The sequence below is a fragment of the Monodelphis domestica genome, chromosome 8 (genome assembly GCF_027887165.1).
Source record: "Monodelphis domestica isolate mMonDom1 chromosome 8, mMonDom1.pri, whole genome shotgun sequence".
In the NCBI taxonomy this organism is placed as follows: Eukaryota; Metazoa; Chordata; class Mammalia; order Didelphimorphia; family Didelphidae; genus Monodelphis; species Monodelphis domestica.
The window spans coordinates 223,925,082-223,945,775 of NC_077234.1; the positions used below are offsets into that span (position 1 = coordinate 223,925,082).

The 20,694-nt window shown below is 35.7% G+C and overlaps 1 protein-coding gene across 4 annotated transcripts in view; it reads left to right on the forward strand.

Moving 5' to 3' along the window:
• Positions 1-20,694, forward strand: part of STS (steroid sulfatase) — a 180,137-nt gene that overhangs the window by 116,657 nt on the left and 42,786 nt on the right. For all 4 annotated transcript variants that reach the window (XM_007500950.3, XM_056807753.1, XM_056807754.1 and 1 more), the window contains exon 7: positions 13,463-13,600. In XM_007500950.3, coding sequence (XP_007501012.1) covers positions 13,463-13,600 — 138 coding nt within the window. The remainder of the gene's footprint in view (positions 1-13,462; positions 13,601-20,694) is intronic.

The following is a 20,694-nucleotide window of genomic DNA, read 5'->3' on the forward strand; positions in this document are numbered from 1 at the left end:
ATGTTTCCACTTAATACTAATAGTATTTTATTTAACAAGTCTTTCCAATGTAGAGAGTAAGAGTATAGATTTACCTTTCAAGTAATAACCCAGTTATGTTCCACTGTGAGAATCAGTCATGACAATTTTGTTTTTCTGATTCTACTTTTTTTTGTTCATTTATAATTTATCAAGACAGCTTAATAAATACATTTGATTTCTTTTGGGAAAAATCATATTAAGACTATTTGTTTAATATATGAAAGTCTTTTTCTCAGTTGAGTGGGGAAATTGGGAAGGAAAAACATCTATGATACCAGAATCAACAGAAATCTCTACTGTTTACATTTCTCTTGCTACATCTACTTAAATTCAAGATGTCACCTTTGGAGACAGAGCAGAATTTACTTTCATCATGGCAGCACTCCCCAGAGGGGACAGCATGGTCAGACTCCATCCTTGTAGGCATTAACAGTTGAGGAAGAGCTTCATTCACAGCTTGTCTCTTCTGCTACTGACAAGCGCGTAGTTCTTTTGAGTGTCTAGCAGCCTTAACCTACATGAAATAAACACATTATCTCCAGGTTATTCAGGGATGCCAGAGAAGCTGTAGACAGGCAAACTGAAGGTCAAGTTGAGAAAGGGGAAAAGAAATTCAATACAGAGGTTCTTGGAAGTAAAGTAAATGTTTGTGTGTATTCAGGTTTTAATTTATCCATGATAAGAATGTTTTAGACTATGATTAATACACAAGATGCCAACAAAGGAAAATGAAAATTTCACTTGTGTATTCTTCAGTTCTCCAAACTATGAAAACTGACATGGAATCTAGGCCAGAAACATTCGTTAGGAGGAAAATGTTCTCCAAAATAAAAGGTAAAGGAGCTTCTTATAACTGTGTCAGGTCAAATCAACAGGCATTTATTAAATATTTCCTAGGTATCAGGCACTGAACTAAGTTATAGGTATATAAGAAAGGCAAAAAAGCCAAAACAAAACAACTACTGGCTCTGCCCTCAAGGAATTTATATTCTAATTGAGAAGATAATCTGCAAATATATACAAGATTTGTATTTTAACCCTTACTTTCTTAATAATGACTTTAAAATAGAATATTATCAGGGCTAGGCAATCAGTGACTTGATCAGGGTCACACAGCTAGGAAGTATCTGAGACCAGATTTTAACCCCAATGCTCCTGACTCTAGTCCTGAGGCTAGTCACTTCTGCTTACCTAGCTGCCCCAAGATTCTTTTAAAAATCAGTTTTTTTAATGCCTTTTGTTTTTACATGATGGTCATTTCTATGACTATTTCCTTTTCCCCTTCTCTCTCCAAATTGAGCCCTCACAGGAATAAAGAAAAAGTCAAAAATGATTGATACAATAACTGTCTGAAAATTATACAATATTCTGCCCTAGTGGTGAACCAGCTCTCTGCCAAGAGGAAAGAGGTTTCTTTCATTCTGTCTTTTGGGACTTTTATAATAGCTAGTATTTACAACGCATTTTATAAATATGATTTCATTTTACCCTCACAACAATCTTGGGAAGTACGTACTATTATTCCCATTTTTAGACAAGGAAACTGAGCCAGACAGAGGCTAAATGACTTGTCCAAAGTCACACCACAATAAACATCTGAAGCTGATTTTGAGCTCAGGTCTTCCTGCCTTCAGGCCAGCACTCTATCCAATGGGCCATCTATTAATTGTCTCTTAGCTTTTCAAATGCTCAGTTTGATTTCCATTAGTGTTTTTTTTCATGTCCATTATTGTAGTTATTATAGTTATCTTTTGTTTGGATCTGTTTATTTTACTGTGTCAGTTAAAAAAATCTTAGCACATTTCTCTGAATTCCTCATAGATATAATTTCTTACTGCATATTAATATTCTATTACATTCTTATAACAAATTTTTCCAGGCACTCTGAATTCTCAGTTTTCAGCTTTTAAGGATTTGCATTTTTAGGACACTGAATTTAGTATCTCAAAGGAATATTTTTGTTTGTTTTAGATAGTAACTATATTATGACACAATACTTTGCCACCCTCCAGCAGTTGAATTCAGTTGATGATATCAAATATCAGAGGATTACATTTATAATGTTAAATAATTATTAACAAGAATTCAGCTCCATAAAATATGATAGTGGAGTTCATATTAGGTTAGAATCAGAATCAGAATTAGACGAGAATCATTAATCATGGCTGGACTGGATATTATTACTCACTCTAAAACATGTTCTTTTTGGAAATCTCTATGTTGCCTGTTTTAAATGGGGAACAGAGCCTACTTACCACAGATGAATCCTGAGGGTGTTTTATTTTCCAATAAGCACATTAATCCTGTGTTGCTCCTGTGAAGACACACTTTCTTTATATGAATTAAGTTTTGTTTCATACACAAGCAGAAATCAACTCTTTTGTTCAAAAATACAGTATGTTGAAGCTTCAGTGCTATGTCACCAGAATTTTGAAAAGAAATCCTCAGTATTTTCCATAGATATGAAAACAAGTCAGGTTATTTAGATCTCTTCCTGAAAATTCAAGTGGCAGAATTAAATTCAGGTATTGTTAACCTGAAAAGTCACTTAGGTACAGCAATAAAACCATCACAGATGGTATGTGCAGATGTAGGAACATAGTCATAAATCATATAAAAACACTGTGGTTAAGGCAAAACTGCCTTAATTGGGAGAACTACATTATTATAGAAAAAGTGAGCAACAGAAAAAAATTGGAACAGACTTTCTAGGACATGTAAATCAACTTCTTATTACCCAAGTGACCTTGAAAAAAATCACTTAATTTGTCCCCCAGTTTCTTCATCTGTAGGAGGAAGGGGATTGGATTAAATGGTGTCTAGTCTTCCTTCTGGTTCTAAATCTATGGTCACATGAACATATACATATAAATAAGAAGGAAAAATTATAGTGATGAAATTGGACCTTTTGCTCTTTTCTTCACAAATCACTCAGTGATATCCCTACTCTGGGCATTTTCCCTGGCTGTCCCCCCTGCCTGGAAATCTCTCCCTTGTCATTTCCACTGTAGCTTCCTTCAAATCCCAGTGAAAATCCTACCTCCTACAGGATGTCTTTTCTGATCACCCTTAATTCTACTGCTTTCCCTCTGATGATTATTTCCAGTTTGAAGTTCATATAGCTTGTTTGGACATTGTTGTTTGCTTGTTGTCTCCTCCATTAGACTGTGAGCTTCTTGACAGAAGATACTAACATGTGTGCATGTGTGTGGCTTTCTCTTTGCACTTAGAACAGGGTCTGAAGCAGATTAGGAACTTAATAAATGTTTATTGACTAGCTGACATTTAGTACAATGCATAGCTTCTCAATCTTAGTATTTTCCTTAATTTACTACCAATGTCAGTCATGCATTATCCTATGGAGTAAACTTTTCAAGAATGATTTCATGTTAAGATTTTTAAAGTATCACCAGATCAGTCTAGTTCTTGTTGGAATTATATATGCAAACTACTTGTTGCAGCTCCACTGATGATCAGAGCCAGTTAGTAGCCTTAGAGACTGTCAGTGGCCACAGGTCTCCCCCAAATAATCATCCACTCCGAGAATTATGGTCACATAACAAGAGCGGAGAACTGGGAATGTAGTAGCTAGCAAAATGTGTGTGTGGTGTTTTTTTTTGTTTGTTTTGTTTTGCTTTGTAGAGGTGAGTTTGGAATTATTTTAAGTGGTTCTGGTCTGGTTTCTGGGTAACATATCTGCTCATTGGCTCTGGCTTCTAGGAAGGTATTTGATTTTGTAGTTGAATCTTTAAAAAATAGAATTTACCAAATCTGGTATTGATTTAGCTTAATTTAGTTTACTTTGTAGATGGAATTTAGAAACAACCAAGTCTAGTGCTTTGTATCTGTTGTATTATGTTTAGAATTATGTTCCTTCACACTCATTGCCACTCTCATTGTCCATCAGTTCCCTTCCCTTGCAGTGCTGCAGCTGAATCTTGTGTGTTTTGGGGTGGAAGAAGAATATTAGATATAAAATCATAGTAGTTTGACAATTTGTGAATCCAGCTGTAACAATGCTATTAATAGCTAACATTTATATAGTTTATATAGTTTAAGGCTTGAAAAGCACTTTACAAATATCTTACTTTTTCATCACATCAACTCTGGGGGGGAGGAGGGGCTGGTATTACTATTATCCCCATTTTAAAGTTGAGAAAATAAAGGCAAATAATTTAATTAATTTGCTCAAGTTCCCTCAGCTAGTAAATGTATCTGGTAGTCTGGAGTTACCTTGGAAACATATTTCCATCCTGAATGGACATTCGGGTTTGGAGTGTGCTAGGAACAGGGTGGTATTAAACTCCTTGTTTGGAGCTTGCAGCTGTCTGCCCATAAGAATGCCTTGGGATCCCCTATTGTGTCTTTGGGAAAATACCCCGTGATGCATCCCTGAAAAAAAATTCCACAAAGTCCTCTAGCCCTCGTTTGTTTTGCATTTTCTTTGTATCCATCAATGATAGGACAGCATTCATTCTCTACAGCTCTCATTTCTTGATGGCCTATCAGATAAGTGAGAAATTCTGCGCCATCTCTAGTGATGCTGCACTTTTGTATTTACACACAGAAATGTGGTACTGATTAAGACAGAACAGGACTTCATGACTATGGGTGCTGTTAGAACAATATCATCCAAGTGGAGTATCATGGAGTATCATTGTTGCAGTTGGAGAATAAAGGCATGGATTCCAATCCCAGCTTTGTTCCTTCCCATCTGTGACCTTGGACAAGCCACTTAAACTACGATTCATCTGTAAAACGAGGGGGGTGGATTAGAGGAGCTCTAAGAACACCTCCAACTAATAAATGCTTGAACAAGGGACTTATAGAGTTCAAAGGGCACAACATACGTTCTTACTATTCAAAGAGGGTCTGAAGAGCATATTCTATATCTTCCTGGCAAAGGTGGAATACTTTGTGTGTACCATTGAGATTCTATTTGGTGAAGATAACTTCAATGGTTCAGGATGGTAATAGGGGAAATATAAGTATCGGTTATTGATTGCAGTGCTGCTAAAAGTCCAACAATCATGGCATACTTTCAAGTTGTTTTTCTTTTTTGACAAGCAGTTCTAGTGCTCCAGAAGGAGAGGCAGAAAGCAGGTTTCAGGCCCTGAGAGGTACAGCTGTGGAACTTTGGGCTTCTAACATGAGATTAATCATTTACTTATGGATGTGATTAATCATATTCTTAAGAATAGAGTTCAGAGGGAAGAGATAAGCTTCACTGGGAAAGGATGGAAGCATTATTTCCCTCTGCTAAAATTTATATAGCCCCCACCATGTTTTGGGCATTGTCCTAAGCACTTCTTACAAATGCTATCTCATTTGATCCTCATAAAACTGCAAAATCTAAAATTATAATCTCTAATAATGAAATATTACATTTTATGAGGTTTATTAAATGATCATTAGAAATCAAGAAATAAAGAGGGTACAAAATTAAAGCCACATGCCCATGGCTGTTTAGCCATTTTTAAAATCCCCACTTACCACCATCACTGCTGGCTGCAATCCCAAGAAGAGATAGGTGATTTTATTATTCTTGTTTTTTAGTTGAGAAAACTGAGGCAAACAGAGTGCCTTTCCTAGTGTCACATAGATAGGAAATTTCTGAGACCACATCCGAACTTATATTTTCTTGGCTCCAGGCCCAGCTTTCCATTTGACTCTCATAATAGCAAAAAAAATGGTGGCATTATGGAATTACGTGGTTGACAGTGACAGAGGGAGTAAGTATTTAATGCCATGAAGGAACTAAAGTATTGTTTCTTCTCCTGCTGAGAAATATGGAAATCTTGTGGGATCAACAGAGTCTGCATACTGCCAGCAAAAAGGGTGAGCTAGCAACATAGAAGTTGAGGATTTGTGGTATGCCATGTGAATCTGTAGGGATCTGGTTTCCACAAGTGATGAGATCCGTTGTTGAAACACATATTTGTTTTTTACCATGCCCACATGTTTTGTGAGATTTTGATCTGGTGCAGATATTATATCCAGAGCCCCAATATTAAAATCAGATGCTCACCACCCCCAAGGGGTTTCCAAGTTCCACTGAATAGTGCTGGAAAAAACAACCTACTCATTCAACTCTTAAGGATGCCCAAGGGGCAGGTAGGTACCTCCATTACCTCCTTAAAATAGCCCATTCCCTCTAGATGTCTTCTTATGTTCCTGCACTCCGGCGTTATGTACCATACAACATCTACCAAGGGAAAATTCTCATGGCACCTCTATTCTTATATTTCAGTTAATGCTTGTTATATTATGGCAGCACAAGGATGTACTAGAGATTTTTTGGTTGTTGTTGTTCTTGTGGAGCTAAGTTACCGTCTACAGGATAGAAAAGGGCAGATGTAAATATCTCTAATCTGGCCAACAAATCCCTAGAATTGGAGCCTGGGTGGTGCTTTAGGCAACCTCATTACTATGATTTTCCTTTTCCTCCTCTTTGTTCCTTGTTTCTTAGTATAGAAGACCGTTGTGCCTCAGCCAGTTTCAATAAAGGCAGCTACTCTTAGCCAAGCAGCATAATCATTTGCTGATGAACTCACTCTTCTCTCTTCATAGCTTCTTAATATTCTTCAAGTAGAGCAATGGCCTAGTGTAGTTGGAAGCTAGGGTTTGGGCACATTTTCCTGGGGTCATTTTGGTTTTGTTTCGAAAAGTGTTTTTAGTTTTGTCATTCAGAGACACAGAAAAGACCAAGATTTGAGCTTGTCTAAAAATGCTAAGATTCCTCTTGGCTGGGGTTAGAATTAAATTAAGAGAGAATCTCGTAGTTTTGATTTATTGATTTTGGATAAACATCTTAATAGTCATAACTAAACTGGTTTTGTCATTATTGCTTAGTTGTTTTAGTCATTTCTACTCTTCATAACTCCATTTGAAGTTTTCTTGGCAAAGACATTGAAGAGATTTGCAGTTTCTTCCTTTAAAGATGAGGAAACTGAAGCAAAGCTAAGTGATTTACCCATAGTCACACAACTAAGTAAGTGTCTGGGACTAGATTTGAACTCATGTCTTCCAGGCCCAATGCTCCTATCCACTGCTTTTCTCTAGATTTAGGGTTTTCCTTTTCCCAATTAGAGTAATAATAATAGTAATCAGAAAGTCAGCTTCACTGTCTGGAAAAGGCTAGGCTATTGGGTTACTTGACATTCAGTCATTATTCCTTCTCCCCAACACTCAGTGTGTGAGCAGAAAGCTCACTACAGAGATGCCACTGAGAATGGCGACGGCAGAACAGGAATTGTACTGTGTGAGATAAGAGTAGGTATGGCTGGGATTGGTGCATGATGCCTATGTGTTAAAGTTGAGGCTAGAGGAGAGATCATGATTTTCCTCTCAGCTGGAGTCAGGTCCAAGTGTGATATAAGCATAATGGAAAAATTACCTCATGGCTCCGCTTTATATACCAAAGCCTCCTGCTTGCTTTTCTAAGAAAGAGACAAAACAAAAACAGCTCTACCTTGCTGACTCATTCAGCTCTTGAGATGCTAATGAAAACCACAGTCTCAGGCTTCATTTTGTCTTAGAACTTTTTTTTTCCAAGTGCCTCAACTTTATTCTTAGCTTTCTCACTTGGTTCCAAATATCAGATTCATAAATTTTCTCAAGTGTCATATTAATGGAGAAAATCCAAATCAAAATGTTGAACGCTTTGAACATTTTTTTTCAGGTGGAAGAATTGAATGAAGCCAGACTGTGTCTTTGGTTTTATAGCTTCTTCACAGGGAATATCAAACTTGCTTTTTTGTATGATACTAAATTGGATTCTGAGGTGAAGATGGAAATTATATTTCTAAGTCTTTGTAAAGCAATAAAACAATTGTTATCCTAGACCCTTTGAGGCTGCTTTGTGCTATTTAGGAGCCACCATCATGGGCTCAGTTATTCTTCCTCCCACATAATCCTCAGAACATTTGTCTGGATTGTTTGAACCCCAACCTCGCTATAAATGGGTTCATTTTATCTTCTAAATAGCTTTAAGAGTTGTCCATGTGGCCCGCATTGGTGTTCCAAGTAGTCTTAGGTGAAATCATAAACGTTCGTGTCTGATACAAATACTAACAGATGACACTAGGAAGGTCACTTAAACTAGTGCTCCAGGTCACTCTCTAAGGTTCTAAGTCACAGAAGTTGTCAAGCTGGATTGGCAGAGAGAGTCACTTTGCCAGGACTTCTCTATACATGTGAAATCAGGTCCTGATGAAAAAAAAACAACACGTCACCTCCTCAAAATCCAAATTCACAATTTAGGTCGTTTGTTGCTGTCTTTTCCTCAGTTGTGCCCCACTCTTCATGATCCCATTTGGGGCTTTCTTGGCAAGGATATTGGAGTGGTTTGCCATTTCCTTCTTCAAATCATTTTACAGATGAGGAATCTGATTCAGAGTTAAGTGACTTGACCTAGGGTTACAAAGCTTGTAAGTGTCTAATGCAGATTGGAACTCAAGTAGATGATTCTTCCCAATCCCAGGCTCAACATTCAATCCATTTCACCAGTTAGCTGCCCTGACTTAGATAAAACAAATGGATCATTCATAATCATGTGATTCCTATATTTTATTATTAAATATTTGGAAAACACCACACACAAAAATGAATACAAAGTACAATTGTAAAAGGGCAAGAAATATTGTAAGAGAAGATACAAACAAAATTCTCAAATCTTAAAAGTATTACCATTTAAGGTTCTCAAAATTTGGTTAGGAAACCATGCTAAACTGGCACAAATGCTTTAACTTTTTTTTTTTTCATTTTTGATAATGTCTCACTTGTTTTGGCCCCTAAAATAAGTGAATATTTTCAAAGGGCATTGTTTCCTCTATTTGTTGTATTGTGCTTAACAACACAAGAAAGCTACGGAAACACAACAGTTCCTTTTTAAGCCATTCCATAGTTCGTAATCAAGAGCACAAGACTATCATCCTGTATAAATTGGTATCATCATACTTTGAGAACCTTTCTGGAAAACAACATTTGTAGATCTCTTAGGCTTTAAATAGATTGCTTTAAGAACGAGAAGGTAGTATTCGCTAAAGATTATTCTCAAAGGAAATTTCCCTACAGAAGCTTGAGAAGAGAGATTTAGTGAGGCTTTATGGAATCAGTCTTGTGAAAAGTTAAATGGTTAATGTGCTCCAATTGTTATAAATGCTGTCCAAGCTTAGGAAGCCTAACTGATAGCAAGAGGATCTGAGCAGGTAAGAGGCCCAGATTTTATCTTTCCCATTAGAAATCGCTAAAAGCACTCTAGGACTCTCGTACTGTCAGTCCTATAGACAAAACTCTCTATGTTCTTTTTGTGGAATGTTAGCTAGTTTCTTTGAACATATTAGATAACATGACATAGTGAACAAAGCCCTGTACTTAGAATTCAGGAAGACCAAGAAGGAAGAAAAGAAGGGAGGGAAGAAGGGATGGAAGAAGGAAGAAGGAAGGAAGGAAGGGAGGGAGGGAAGTAAAATGAAGGAAGGGAAGGAGAGAAGGAATAAGCAGAAGAGGAAGTATGGAATGAAGAAAGGATGAAAGAAAAGCAAGAAGTAAGGGAAAAGAAAGAAGGGAGGGAGAGGAGAGAAAGTAAGGATGGAAAGAAAAAAGGAAATAAGCATTTCTACATGTTAGGTATTATGCTAAGTGCATTACAAATATCTCATTTGATTCTTACAAAAACTCTGGGAGGCTGAAGAAACAGGCAAATAGAAGTTAAATGACTTTCCTAGGGCCACACAAAGGCCCAGCACTCTGTCCACTTGTATATCCACATGGTATGATTTTGGGCAGATCACTTCACATTTATGACCCTAGTTTCTTCAGTCTGTGAATGAGAGTAACAATAGCACCTCCCTCAGGGTTTGTTTCTGTGTGGACCAAATGAGATAATGTGTGTAAAGTGCTTTGTAAAACTTAAATTGCTCTAAAGATGTGAGCTCTTCAGGTCAGTTTTATTTTTCTAAGTGAAACCAAGGATTCTTTGGGTGATAGCCACTTTTACCCCAGCCTTCCCTACATCTTAGCTTTCCACAGTGAATATTAAAAAGGAAACTATGAGAAGCAAGTTTTAGTGTAGAATATAGATAAAATGTCCTTTTCATTCAGAAGTGTGAGACTTCCAGTTCATAAAATTTCCCCCATCCTTTTTTCTATCTTCACGATACCTCCCAGACTTCAGCTTTTTCCACATTCTCTCCCTAAATAGCATGCAATTCACTAGAGCAGCAACATCAATTTCAAATAGAAATGGATCCCTGCTAGCTATATATTGACTTCAAAAACCACAAAATAACATTATCTATGTTGTATTGCAGTTTCATTTGTTTTGATAAACATTTCCCAATTACATTTTGATCTGATTTGGAACACAGGATTTTTGTGAATTCTTGCTGCCTATGGATCGATCCCAAGTTTAACATCTCTGTTTTATGGTCATTTTCTGTCATTCTTTACACTCATTGTATATTCTTGACATAACCAGTGCTTGCTCAATATGATAATTTTGGTTCCTGGTAATAGTCTTTACTTCACATATGTATTGAATGACTTAGTTCACCACACTTTTAAGCTAAAACCTTAGACTGGAGAGTATAATGCTGCTTTGAATTTCTAGGACTTCTCACTGATGTTTGGTTCCTTTTGTGTCAGTGCCATTTATTCTTTCTTCATTTTTATATTCCCAGAGATGTAAAAGGTTTAGGAAAAATAATTAGACTGTAGTTTCCTACTAGAAAACATTGAAACTAGCATAGATATTTCAAAATCTCTACAGGTCAATCTGCTTTTCACCAGCACCACCACCATCCTGCTTTCTTCATTCTTAAAAGATTTAACCTTCTAGCTACCATGACATTGGTCATTTGATTTGGGCAAACACTAAGAAAGCTGGATAAAAGCAAGAAAAATAAATATCCTATTATTAAATATACTGTAGAATTCATGAGAAAAATCTAGAATGTTAAGATACAGAGAAGGTCATAGCAACTTGCAGTAGGATAAATAGTTGTCATAAATCCAGATTAAAATGCAGTTTGGGGATTTTTTAAAATGGCCTAGAGAATTTTTTAACGTGTACAGGAAAGAAACACTTACTTGGAACAAGTAGAGTAGTAAAATGGGACGGTTATGTGGGATAAAAATCGAAACTGCGTTTGAAAGCAAACTTTTCTATTTTTTCTTTTTTTTTTTTAGTCCCTGTGCAGAGTGTAGTTTGAGCCATGGTACTTCCGAAAATATGAAAGGTGATTTGTTTTCTGAATTGGAGGTGCATGGTTGTATGCCCTTGAAAAACACTAATGACAATAAAATTATGATTAAAAACATGCTACTGAATTACCCACCATATCCTGCATGCTTTTAACTAAGAAGTAGGCATTAGCCAAAGGGTGAGAAAAAGAACATTTTGTTTCAGAAAAGAAATATCTGAGATTGTGGAAATTTGCTAGCGCTTCTTGCATTACAACTAATTGCCATTTTCAAAGGAATAAGGCTTTAATTGGAGATGGTGCCAGATAACCCTTTGCATACAATCTGCACATGTCTTTCATCTAACAGTAAAGCATGATACCCCTTAATGTCAATTACTACACTAGCCACACCTTTATAATGCCTGCCAATTGTCACATCTTGCAGTTCTGTACGTACACAATGATGTTTATTTATATGCTTAACATTTTGTTAAATGTCATCATCTGCATTGGTAAGAAGGAATTTTATAATCTGGTAATTCCCTCTATAGTCCAGTCGCAGTCTCTATCCCTACATGTGAGGAAATTTCACTGTATTTGCTAATAAGTGGAAATGTTTGGTTTGTCTTTTGTTGTTGTTGTTGTGATACTTCTTCACAGGGGGGAAAGATGCCTTTATCTGACAACTATAAATTTTTTAAAAATCGAGGATACTCTTTTGGAAGAGATAATATTCTGTCTGCCCTCTCTTACTTTATCTGAACACATCATAGTGTTAGGGAAGACCTTAAAACGAAATACTTTGTCTACACTATGGCCTTTAAGGACTTTGCCAGCTTGATCCAGTGAAAAAGGAGCTGGATGCATAATCAGAGGTCTTGGGTTTGAGTCTCCTCTCTATCACTTTACTATTAGTGACCACCAGAGCTGGGAACCTTCTGTTTTGCATCATCACAAACTTCTGGAAGCAGGCTCACCAAATATCCATTTGTTGGATTTGTCTTAGACAGGGCATCCTACAAATGACTGAATTATTGTAGAAATTGTACACACACAAGAAAAATGACAATTTCCCCTAAAATCAACCACATTGAATCATTCTTAAATTATTATATGTTGACTTAGCACCCTATCTGCATTGCCAGATCTTTCTGAGCAAAGATGTACACTGTTGTGTGGAGGTGTTTTATTAAAAATGAAATAAAAAAGCATTTATTAAGCACATGACCATATGCAAAGCTGAGGATACAGATTGAAATATAAGACAGCCCTTTCTCTCAAGGAGTTCTCATTCTTACAGGTGAGGCAATAACAGATAAAAGATTTCATTTACACGTTAAGCAGATAGGTCTGCAGAATAAAGAGGCAAAGCAGATGCACTAATGTTTTTTCTTTAATGCCATTTCTACTGAAAAAAACATGTCATTTTCTAATAGTGACCTACTGAATAGTGCCTACGACTTTGGTGGAAAGAACTGTCGTTTTGGGGTTTTCAGTAGCTGTGACTGAAGCACCTGCAGGAGCAGTTGCCACCACAGTGCTTAGTTTTTCTCTCCTCCTGCTCCCCAGATGTTATAATTATATCTGATGAGCAAGAGGAATAAAGAGGGAAAGTTATCAGTGACTGCAGGAAGTTTCTGAAATGAGGGAAATATATATATATGAAAACTGAGAACAGATGAGAAATTCTACTTTAGATTGTTGCAAAATGGGAACCACATTTGATGACACAAGATAAAAAAAATAAGACTGAACCTTTTCAAAAACTATTTAATAATTTAATGTTTTTCTTTGGTTCCTTCATTCTTGTTTTTACCTTGGTGGCACATAATTCCATAGGTTAGCTATCTACAGCACTAATTCTATCATCTAGCATGTCTTTCAGTAACATTATATAAGCTATGAAACCAATAGTTGTTTTGTTTTTTTTTGATCCTTTGCAAAACCATTCTGAGGTTCTTGTCAGTGAAGTTCAAACAATTGCATTGAACAGACTTTTAAACTCTTGGGTCTGATGACTGCAAATCTTGTTCAATACTCCAGGAAACCCTAGAGCAATCAAACAACCCTCTTGATTGCCTCTAGCTCCACATGTTAGTCTCCTAATGTGATCAGCATGGTGCCCGTTGCTCTACATAAAAATGCTTTTTCTTTTCTTCCTGGTAAATTAGCTGACAAATTAATAAGGGCAGACATGCCTGTTCCTTTTGTGTGGAATGAACTGTTTTAAACCTGAGGGTATTTTCTTCCTTTAGGGCAGATCTTAAAAGCTCTAGATAAGAAGAAATTGACAAATAAGACACTTGTGTACTTTACCTCTGACCAAGGAGCTCACATCGAGGAGGTGACCGACAAGGGAGACATCCATGGAGGAAGTAATGGAATTTATAAAGGTGAGAACCTTATTGTTGAAATGATCCTTCAAAATCTGCTTTTTCACTCATTATGCTTGTATGCTTATCTTATAGTAAACCCCAAGACGACTTGGGTCCCTCTTGCCGATTTCTTTTGCTCATTCCAAAAGCATTTCTTTCCATTAAAAGAATCATGCAGGTCACAATATTATAATGACAGCTTCAGGAACCAACAGTGGGAAAGAATACAAAGAATTCTGCAGAAGGGAAGCCCAAGTTCTAGCTCTGATGCTACTGTTAACATAATTCTTAATATAAATCTCCCAGTTTCCTTTTCCTTATATGTAAAATAAGAGAATTGAATTAGCTAATCAATTGAGTCAAACTCCAAAGGGCACAAACAACTCTCAAAACTCCTGATTGCAGACCTGAGCCAGAATAGGATGTAATTGGGAAATGTATAACAAAATAAATAAAAATTTGATACAACCTAAAGGATTTTAATTTATAGTTTTCTAAGTTAATCCATGCCCTGCAGGGATCCATTTCTATTTAAGTTTGATGCTTCTGAGTTAAATAACTTCTAAGACTCCTCCTTCTGCTAACATTCTGAGATTATAATGAAATTAAAAAAAAAAACATTCAATAGGAGTATAAATATTATCACAAAATTGCACTGGAGATAAACTTTTCCTTCTCCAAAACAACAAGTAAAGGCTCATTCATATATTTTGGTCAGAAGCAACTCCAGCTCTGACACATGATTTTAACCTTAAGACAATATTTTTGTCAAGCACCCTTTTCCTACAAAACACAAGAAGAAAAAGAGTACTCTTGATCAAACTCTGCAAACAGTGTGATTAATATTGTCAATCTTTTTCATATTATTATGTTTCCACACATTTGTAGTCCACGAAACCTCTAAATATAGAAGTATATAGCATTATTTACAGAATTAGATGACCACCTTCTCAAGACTACTCTAGAGGCCAGTTAGACAGTCGTTATGTAGTCTGTGGGGAAGTTTTGTTTTGTCTGTTTTAAGAGGAAGGTGCAAAAGTTCAAATTAATAATATTCTCCTATATTTGAAAGTCCTGGTAGTCTGATTTTATGGAAATTTAGCTAGGCTATATTGCATAAGACATCTAATCCTGACCACATTTTTTTTTATAATTCCTTTTGTTTTTACATCAGAGTTATTTCATAATGTAAGGAGATAAGGAGGGTGAGGGAGTTAATGATGTCACACCCTGCCTCCATCAAAAAAAGAGAAAATACTCATGTAAAACCAGTCCATACAAATTATTGCATAATGTAAGGAGAATTTTATCCTAGAGTCTTCCACTTCTGTAGATAAATGTTTCAACATCTTTTCTACCAGATCAAGATTAGTCATTGCAATTAATCTGAATTCAGGTGACTCAGGCATGTTTTCCTTTACAGTATTGCAGACATTGTATATATTGTTCACAATGATTATATTTTTTTCCACATTGACATCTGCAATGTCCCAAACTTGTATAACTTGATTTTCCTATGAGGACTTGTAGTTATCGTTATCCTGTGTGGATATAGGTAGGTGGAATTTTGTGTCATGTGTCCATATCTTCTTATTTTGAAATCTAAGTAATTCAATTAAGGTAAACAAACATTTAGTAAGCACTTCCTATGTGTAGTCAATGTCTATATATTAAGTTTCTAGATTAGTGTGTTAAGCTTGAATAGAAATGGATCCACTAATCTATACACTTCTGTGACTAAATATTGACTTACTTTTAAAATGTTTTCCATGTTTGAATTTTTATTTATTGTGTTAAATATTTCCTAATTACATAGGTTAGTTAGGTGGTGTTAGAGAGAATTAGATAGAATTCTGGTCCTGGAGTCAAGAATACCCCAGTTCAAATACAGTCTTAGATATTGTATAGCTATGTGATCCTTGAGCAAACCACTTATTTTCTCATCCTTAAAATGGGGAAATAACAGCATCTACCTCCTAGAGTTGTTATGAGGATCAAATGAAATAATAATTGAAATATATTTAACATGGTACCTGGCATATAGGAAGTTTTATATAAATGTTAGATATTATTATTATTTTTAGGGTTTGGACTACTTTCAGGAATGTTGTGGGAGTGTAGTGTGTTTGACACCTCTACTCAAGATTATGACTAAAAGTAATATCCCAGATCTATATTTATAAAGTTATTCTTCTCTTTTAAAGATCCTCTGTATGAGTATAACTCTGAAGATCCAAATACTTTACAGATAATTTAAGGCTACCTTTTGTACTTTATCCAGCATATGATCCATAAAACATACTAGTGGATACGATAGGCATATTTATCTAGACATATTTTAAATCTCTCTGGGACTTAATTTTCCAGTGCTATATGCATCATTGATCAATGATACGATGTGAATACCACCAGCACTGCATTATAACATTACATTTGTCATTACATTTGTTACATTTGTCAGGTTTTGTTGAAATTAGCATGTACATCAAAAAAAATTATTAGAAAACTCCCCATGATTCCACTCTCACCATAAGAAATAACTAAGAGTAGTTAATGTTTAGGTACCTACATTTCTGTGAGCTGGATTTTTTTTCAAAGCTGATGTTTTATGATAACTCAAAGAAGAATCAAGCTACTTAATCTCCTTACCAGAAAAGCACCCATTTACTCAATAACAATAATAAAGACCTTGAAAGATCTTTGTAACCTCAACTCACTTTCTTACCTTGTTCCTCAGCCAAATTAAGTTCCACTAATTCAATCCAAGATCTCTCTTGATGAAGTGGATGGGTTTACAAAGCTCAACTGAGAAAAAAAAATAAGCATAATCCTTTTTTTTTTTATTGTAAAAGCTTCATATTCTAGTAGCTGACTTTCACTTTGTGGATTAGGGTTTGAATGGTTTTTTCTGGGTAGGGAAGGATAAGAGGAAAAGAGAGAGCATTTATCAAGTTAAGTCACTGGGGAAACTGTTGTTGAAATGATTCTCTCTCTCTCTCTCTCTCTCTCTCTCTCTCTCTCTCTCTCTCTCTCTCTCTCTCTCTCTCTCTCTCTCTCTCTCTCTCTCTCTCTCCCTTTTCCCATCTTCCCCTTTCTCTGCCTCCCTCTACTTCCCTTCTTTTTAAAACTCTTTTTGTGCTGTCCCAGGAATTTTTGGGAAGGTGGGTCATGAGACCAAATCACATTTTTTGCTTTTAGGCTTTAGATATAGTAGTTTTTTAGTTCATTGTCTTCTTCTGAGTTTGCATTTTGATCTTCCTCGTTACCATAGTAACTTTCTGTGGTCACGCCCTCTTTGTTGTTGTTTACTCATGTATTTCAGTCTATTTCTTGTTGTTTATCTTTATGTTTAAGTTAGTCTCTGCTCCTGGGATTGATGGGGCAAAATATCCCAACCTTCAAGTTTTTCATGCTGTTATTTTCAGAGCTAGTTCAGAGGATCTATCAATTTTCAGTTCTCCCAAGGTGGTATGATCTAAGGAGGGGTGAGGTCACTGCTCTCCTGACCTGGTCTGTGAGAGTAGAGGACTGAGAAGAGGCGAGGACATTATAAAAAGAAAGAACAATGTAAGCAAAGCATAGAAATGGGAAAATCCAAATACTTATAAAAAAGGTGAGATACAGCTTGATTAGGACATATTTTACATGTGCCTTAGGGGATATTTAAGTGGCTCCAAGTTGCTGAGGTCCCTAGGTGGCTCAGTTGATTTTGAACTTACTAAGAAGGTAGTAAGGAGCCATTGAAGGGTTTTGAACAGAAGGGTCACACAACAGAATCCCTGCATAAGGTGAACCAACTTGATTTAGGGAGGAGACAGAGATAGGAAGTCTGAATTAGGAACAATTTTAATTGTCTAGGTAAGTGATGATGAAGGTGTATACCATAGTGGTGATAGTGGAAGAATAGAAAGGGAAATGCCTATTTCAAGTAATGAAATTAAATGGTTAGCTGATTATTTCTATAGTAGCAGAGAATATTATTTTATTTTTTCATTCTAAATAAGTACTGTCTGCATATGTAGGGAAATCTTTATAACGCTTGCTTTTCTTCCATATAAAGGACATTATTTTCTGACTTGAAAACAAAATGAAAAATTAACAAAAGAAAACTGTGGATAATCACAGATTCCAAGAGAAACTGGTTGGCCTGGGAAGATCCAGATCTCTTATGAGCTTCTTATTATGATCCTCTAGTCTGGCAAATGTTACCTCATTACAGTAACACTGCTTTCAAAGGCCAATAGGTACCTTTGTTGAAAAAGAAATCATTAAAGCTTTCCGATAGTTTATTGGAAGATATAGATTTAAGGGCTGTCATCAGACGTTGGCAAGTTTCTTACTTTATTTCATAGGAGGGGTAAAAGTTGCCAACTTCTTGGATGTTTCTCTTAGGTTGCCATCAAGTATTCTTTGCCCTTTTGTACCTGCCAAATATCCCTTTTAGTTACATGGAAAAAATATTTCAGTTATAGAAGATGAATGAATAACAAAAGCATAGCTTGTCACTTAAAACATTTTCCCCTCTATTCTTAGTTTTTTCCAATGTCCTTGAAAGCATTAAGAAGGATTTTGACTAAGAAAGAGATTATCAGCAGTGATATTTACCCAAACCTTGCATCACTTAATAGAGTAGGCAAAAAGGCAGTGTTTTGTTAACTCCTCCAAACAAATGATTCAATATTTTAAATAGTTTTACATTTTTCTTTATTAATAAACCCTACTACTTTGTAGGCTGATATAATTTACATAACTGTTCTCCCAATAATTAAAAAACTCATAGTTTTTTTAAAAACCCTTACCTTCCATCTTAGAATCAATACTGTGTATTGGTTCCAAGGCACAAGAGTGGTAAGGGCTAGGCAATGGGGATTAAGTGACTTGCCCAGAGTCACACAGCTGGGAAGTGTCTGAGGTCAGATTTGAACCTAGGACCTCCAGTCTCTGGGCCTGGCTCTCAATCCACTGAGGTACACAGCTGCCCCCTAAAACTCATAATTTTAAGAGGCACTCTTTTCCCCCTTCTGAGCATTGATATCAATATTATAGGCCCTTATATTTGCTTATTATTTCAGATAGTAAACTTATAATTGGCTCATCTTTAATGAGCAAATTCCACATTATTTTCTCTAGAATGAACAAACTATTTGATAATTCCCAAAAGAATATAAAATCGTACATCTTGGTCAACAACTCCATTTTTGAAGAATGCATAGCACAAACATTCTAAAGCAGTTTGTACCAAGTCTGAATCAGTTTCTCTAGAGGGGAAACCTAAAGGATGAAAAATAAGAGACCAATTTGTAGAAAATTCCCAAATAATATCAAATGCAAAAATTATTAGCATATGCTTCTGCCATTAACATTGACTTGACTTCATGTGGTTACATTTATAAAGAACAAAAATAGCAACCGATTTTGAGAACAGATGTTCATAGCAAGAATCCTATGCAGAAGGACAGAGTAAAACATTAAAATCTATTTGTGAGCCTTGAAAGAACTATTTCTCAGTTATCCTTTTCACTTGGACTTACATAATGAAAAGTCTGATTATAAGCATTAACCTGTAAACTAAATTAAAACTAAATTTTAAATGGGCATTTTGTTATTCCTGATCAAAACCATTAATGACTCCCTATTGGCTGCAAAATAAATTCCATTTACTAATCTTGGCTTTCCAGTGCCCTCTACAAATTGGTGTTATCTTACTTTTCTATTTTTCTTTCCTATTAGCTTCTTAAATATATTTTTTTTAATTTTAGAGAAACAGGTTTAATTACTAAACCTGTATTTTATTTTTCTACCTCCATACTTCTTTGCCCTTTCTTCTTGGAATATTTGAATCAATCTTGCCTTTTTCTACCAAAATTCTACTCTTCCCTCAAAGATTAGCTCCTTCTCTAATCATTCCAACTGTGAACAATCATTCTCTGATTCTTTACATTCCTACTATGTAATTTCTGTGCCATTCATAAAGCCCATAGAAACATGTTTTATAAAATTTGTAATTTTATAATTTAGAATATAAACTCACAGAGAACACATCTTTATAACTCTCTCCTGTCAATACCAACCCTTACAAAGTATTTTTTGCTTATAGTAAGTGGCCAATAAATATTCATTGAATAAGCAAATTAATGTGTCCACCTTCCAGCCTGCTAAAATTTTTTTCCCATTGCATTTATTTTCCTGGTAGATGCAAATGCTTTTTTAAAAAGTAACATTTATGAGCATATTTAATTCTAAGGGAAAATGATGTGATGCTAGTTTGGGGGGGGGGTGGAAAACTACAAGCTACACCATATGACAAATATGTGCATACACACATACTCTTGAATGTGTGATTATGCTTCCAAAAACAGTTTTTCCCATTGAAATGTGGGCATTAATGTGCCAATTTGCTAAAATTTAGAAAAAAAAATTTACTGATGTATTTAGTAAAAAGTTCTTATAGCTTTATATAAATAGAATGCCATTATGTTTATCAATGTACCTTTTTTTCCCTTCTATATACAAACTGTGAACTATGAAAGGAAAGCCTTCTACAGCTCAAATTTAGCATTCTCAAATTTCCCATGTGTTGAAGATTCAGTAAGTGCAGCTCTGTTGGAGATTGAGGCAGCATGTCTCCAGGATAAATATCACCAGCTCATTCAGGCTGCTCTCATATGGCAAGGCTTTGCGTTCCTGCATCATATTAATTACTTTCCTGGGGATGTGAGATATCTCTAATTAATGCCCTTCTAAAACTGTGGTGCCCAGAATTGGGCTGGCTTTAGAACTGGGAAGAATGAACCAGAACCTTCATTTTGCTGATGAATAAACCAAGTCACAGAGTGATGAAGTGGCTTACTTAAATTCCCATAGAGAGTATTGGAGGTGTAATTTGAATCTAGATTCTTTGACTCATACTAACAGATTTTCCTCTATACTTGGCAGGGCATTTCGTCAAACCCAAATCTAGTGACTTTATATCCATGCTTTTTAACTCTATTGCACTATTCTTTGTGTTATAGCTTATGACAACTTTGCCCCCTGTCTTTATGTAGCTGACCTGACAAGAATTCAAAATAATGAGAAAATTAGATTCTTCTGCCTTTGGAATGGGAGATCTA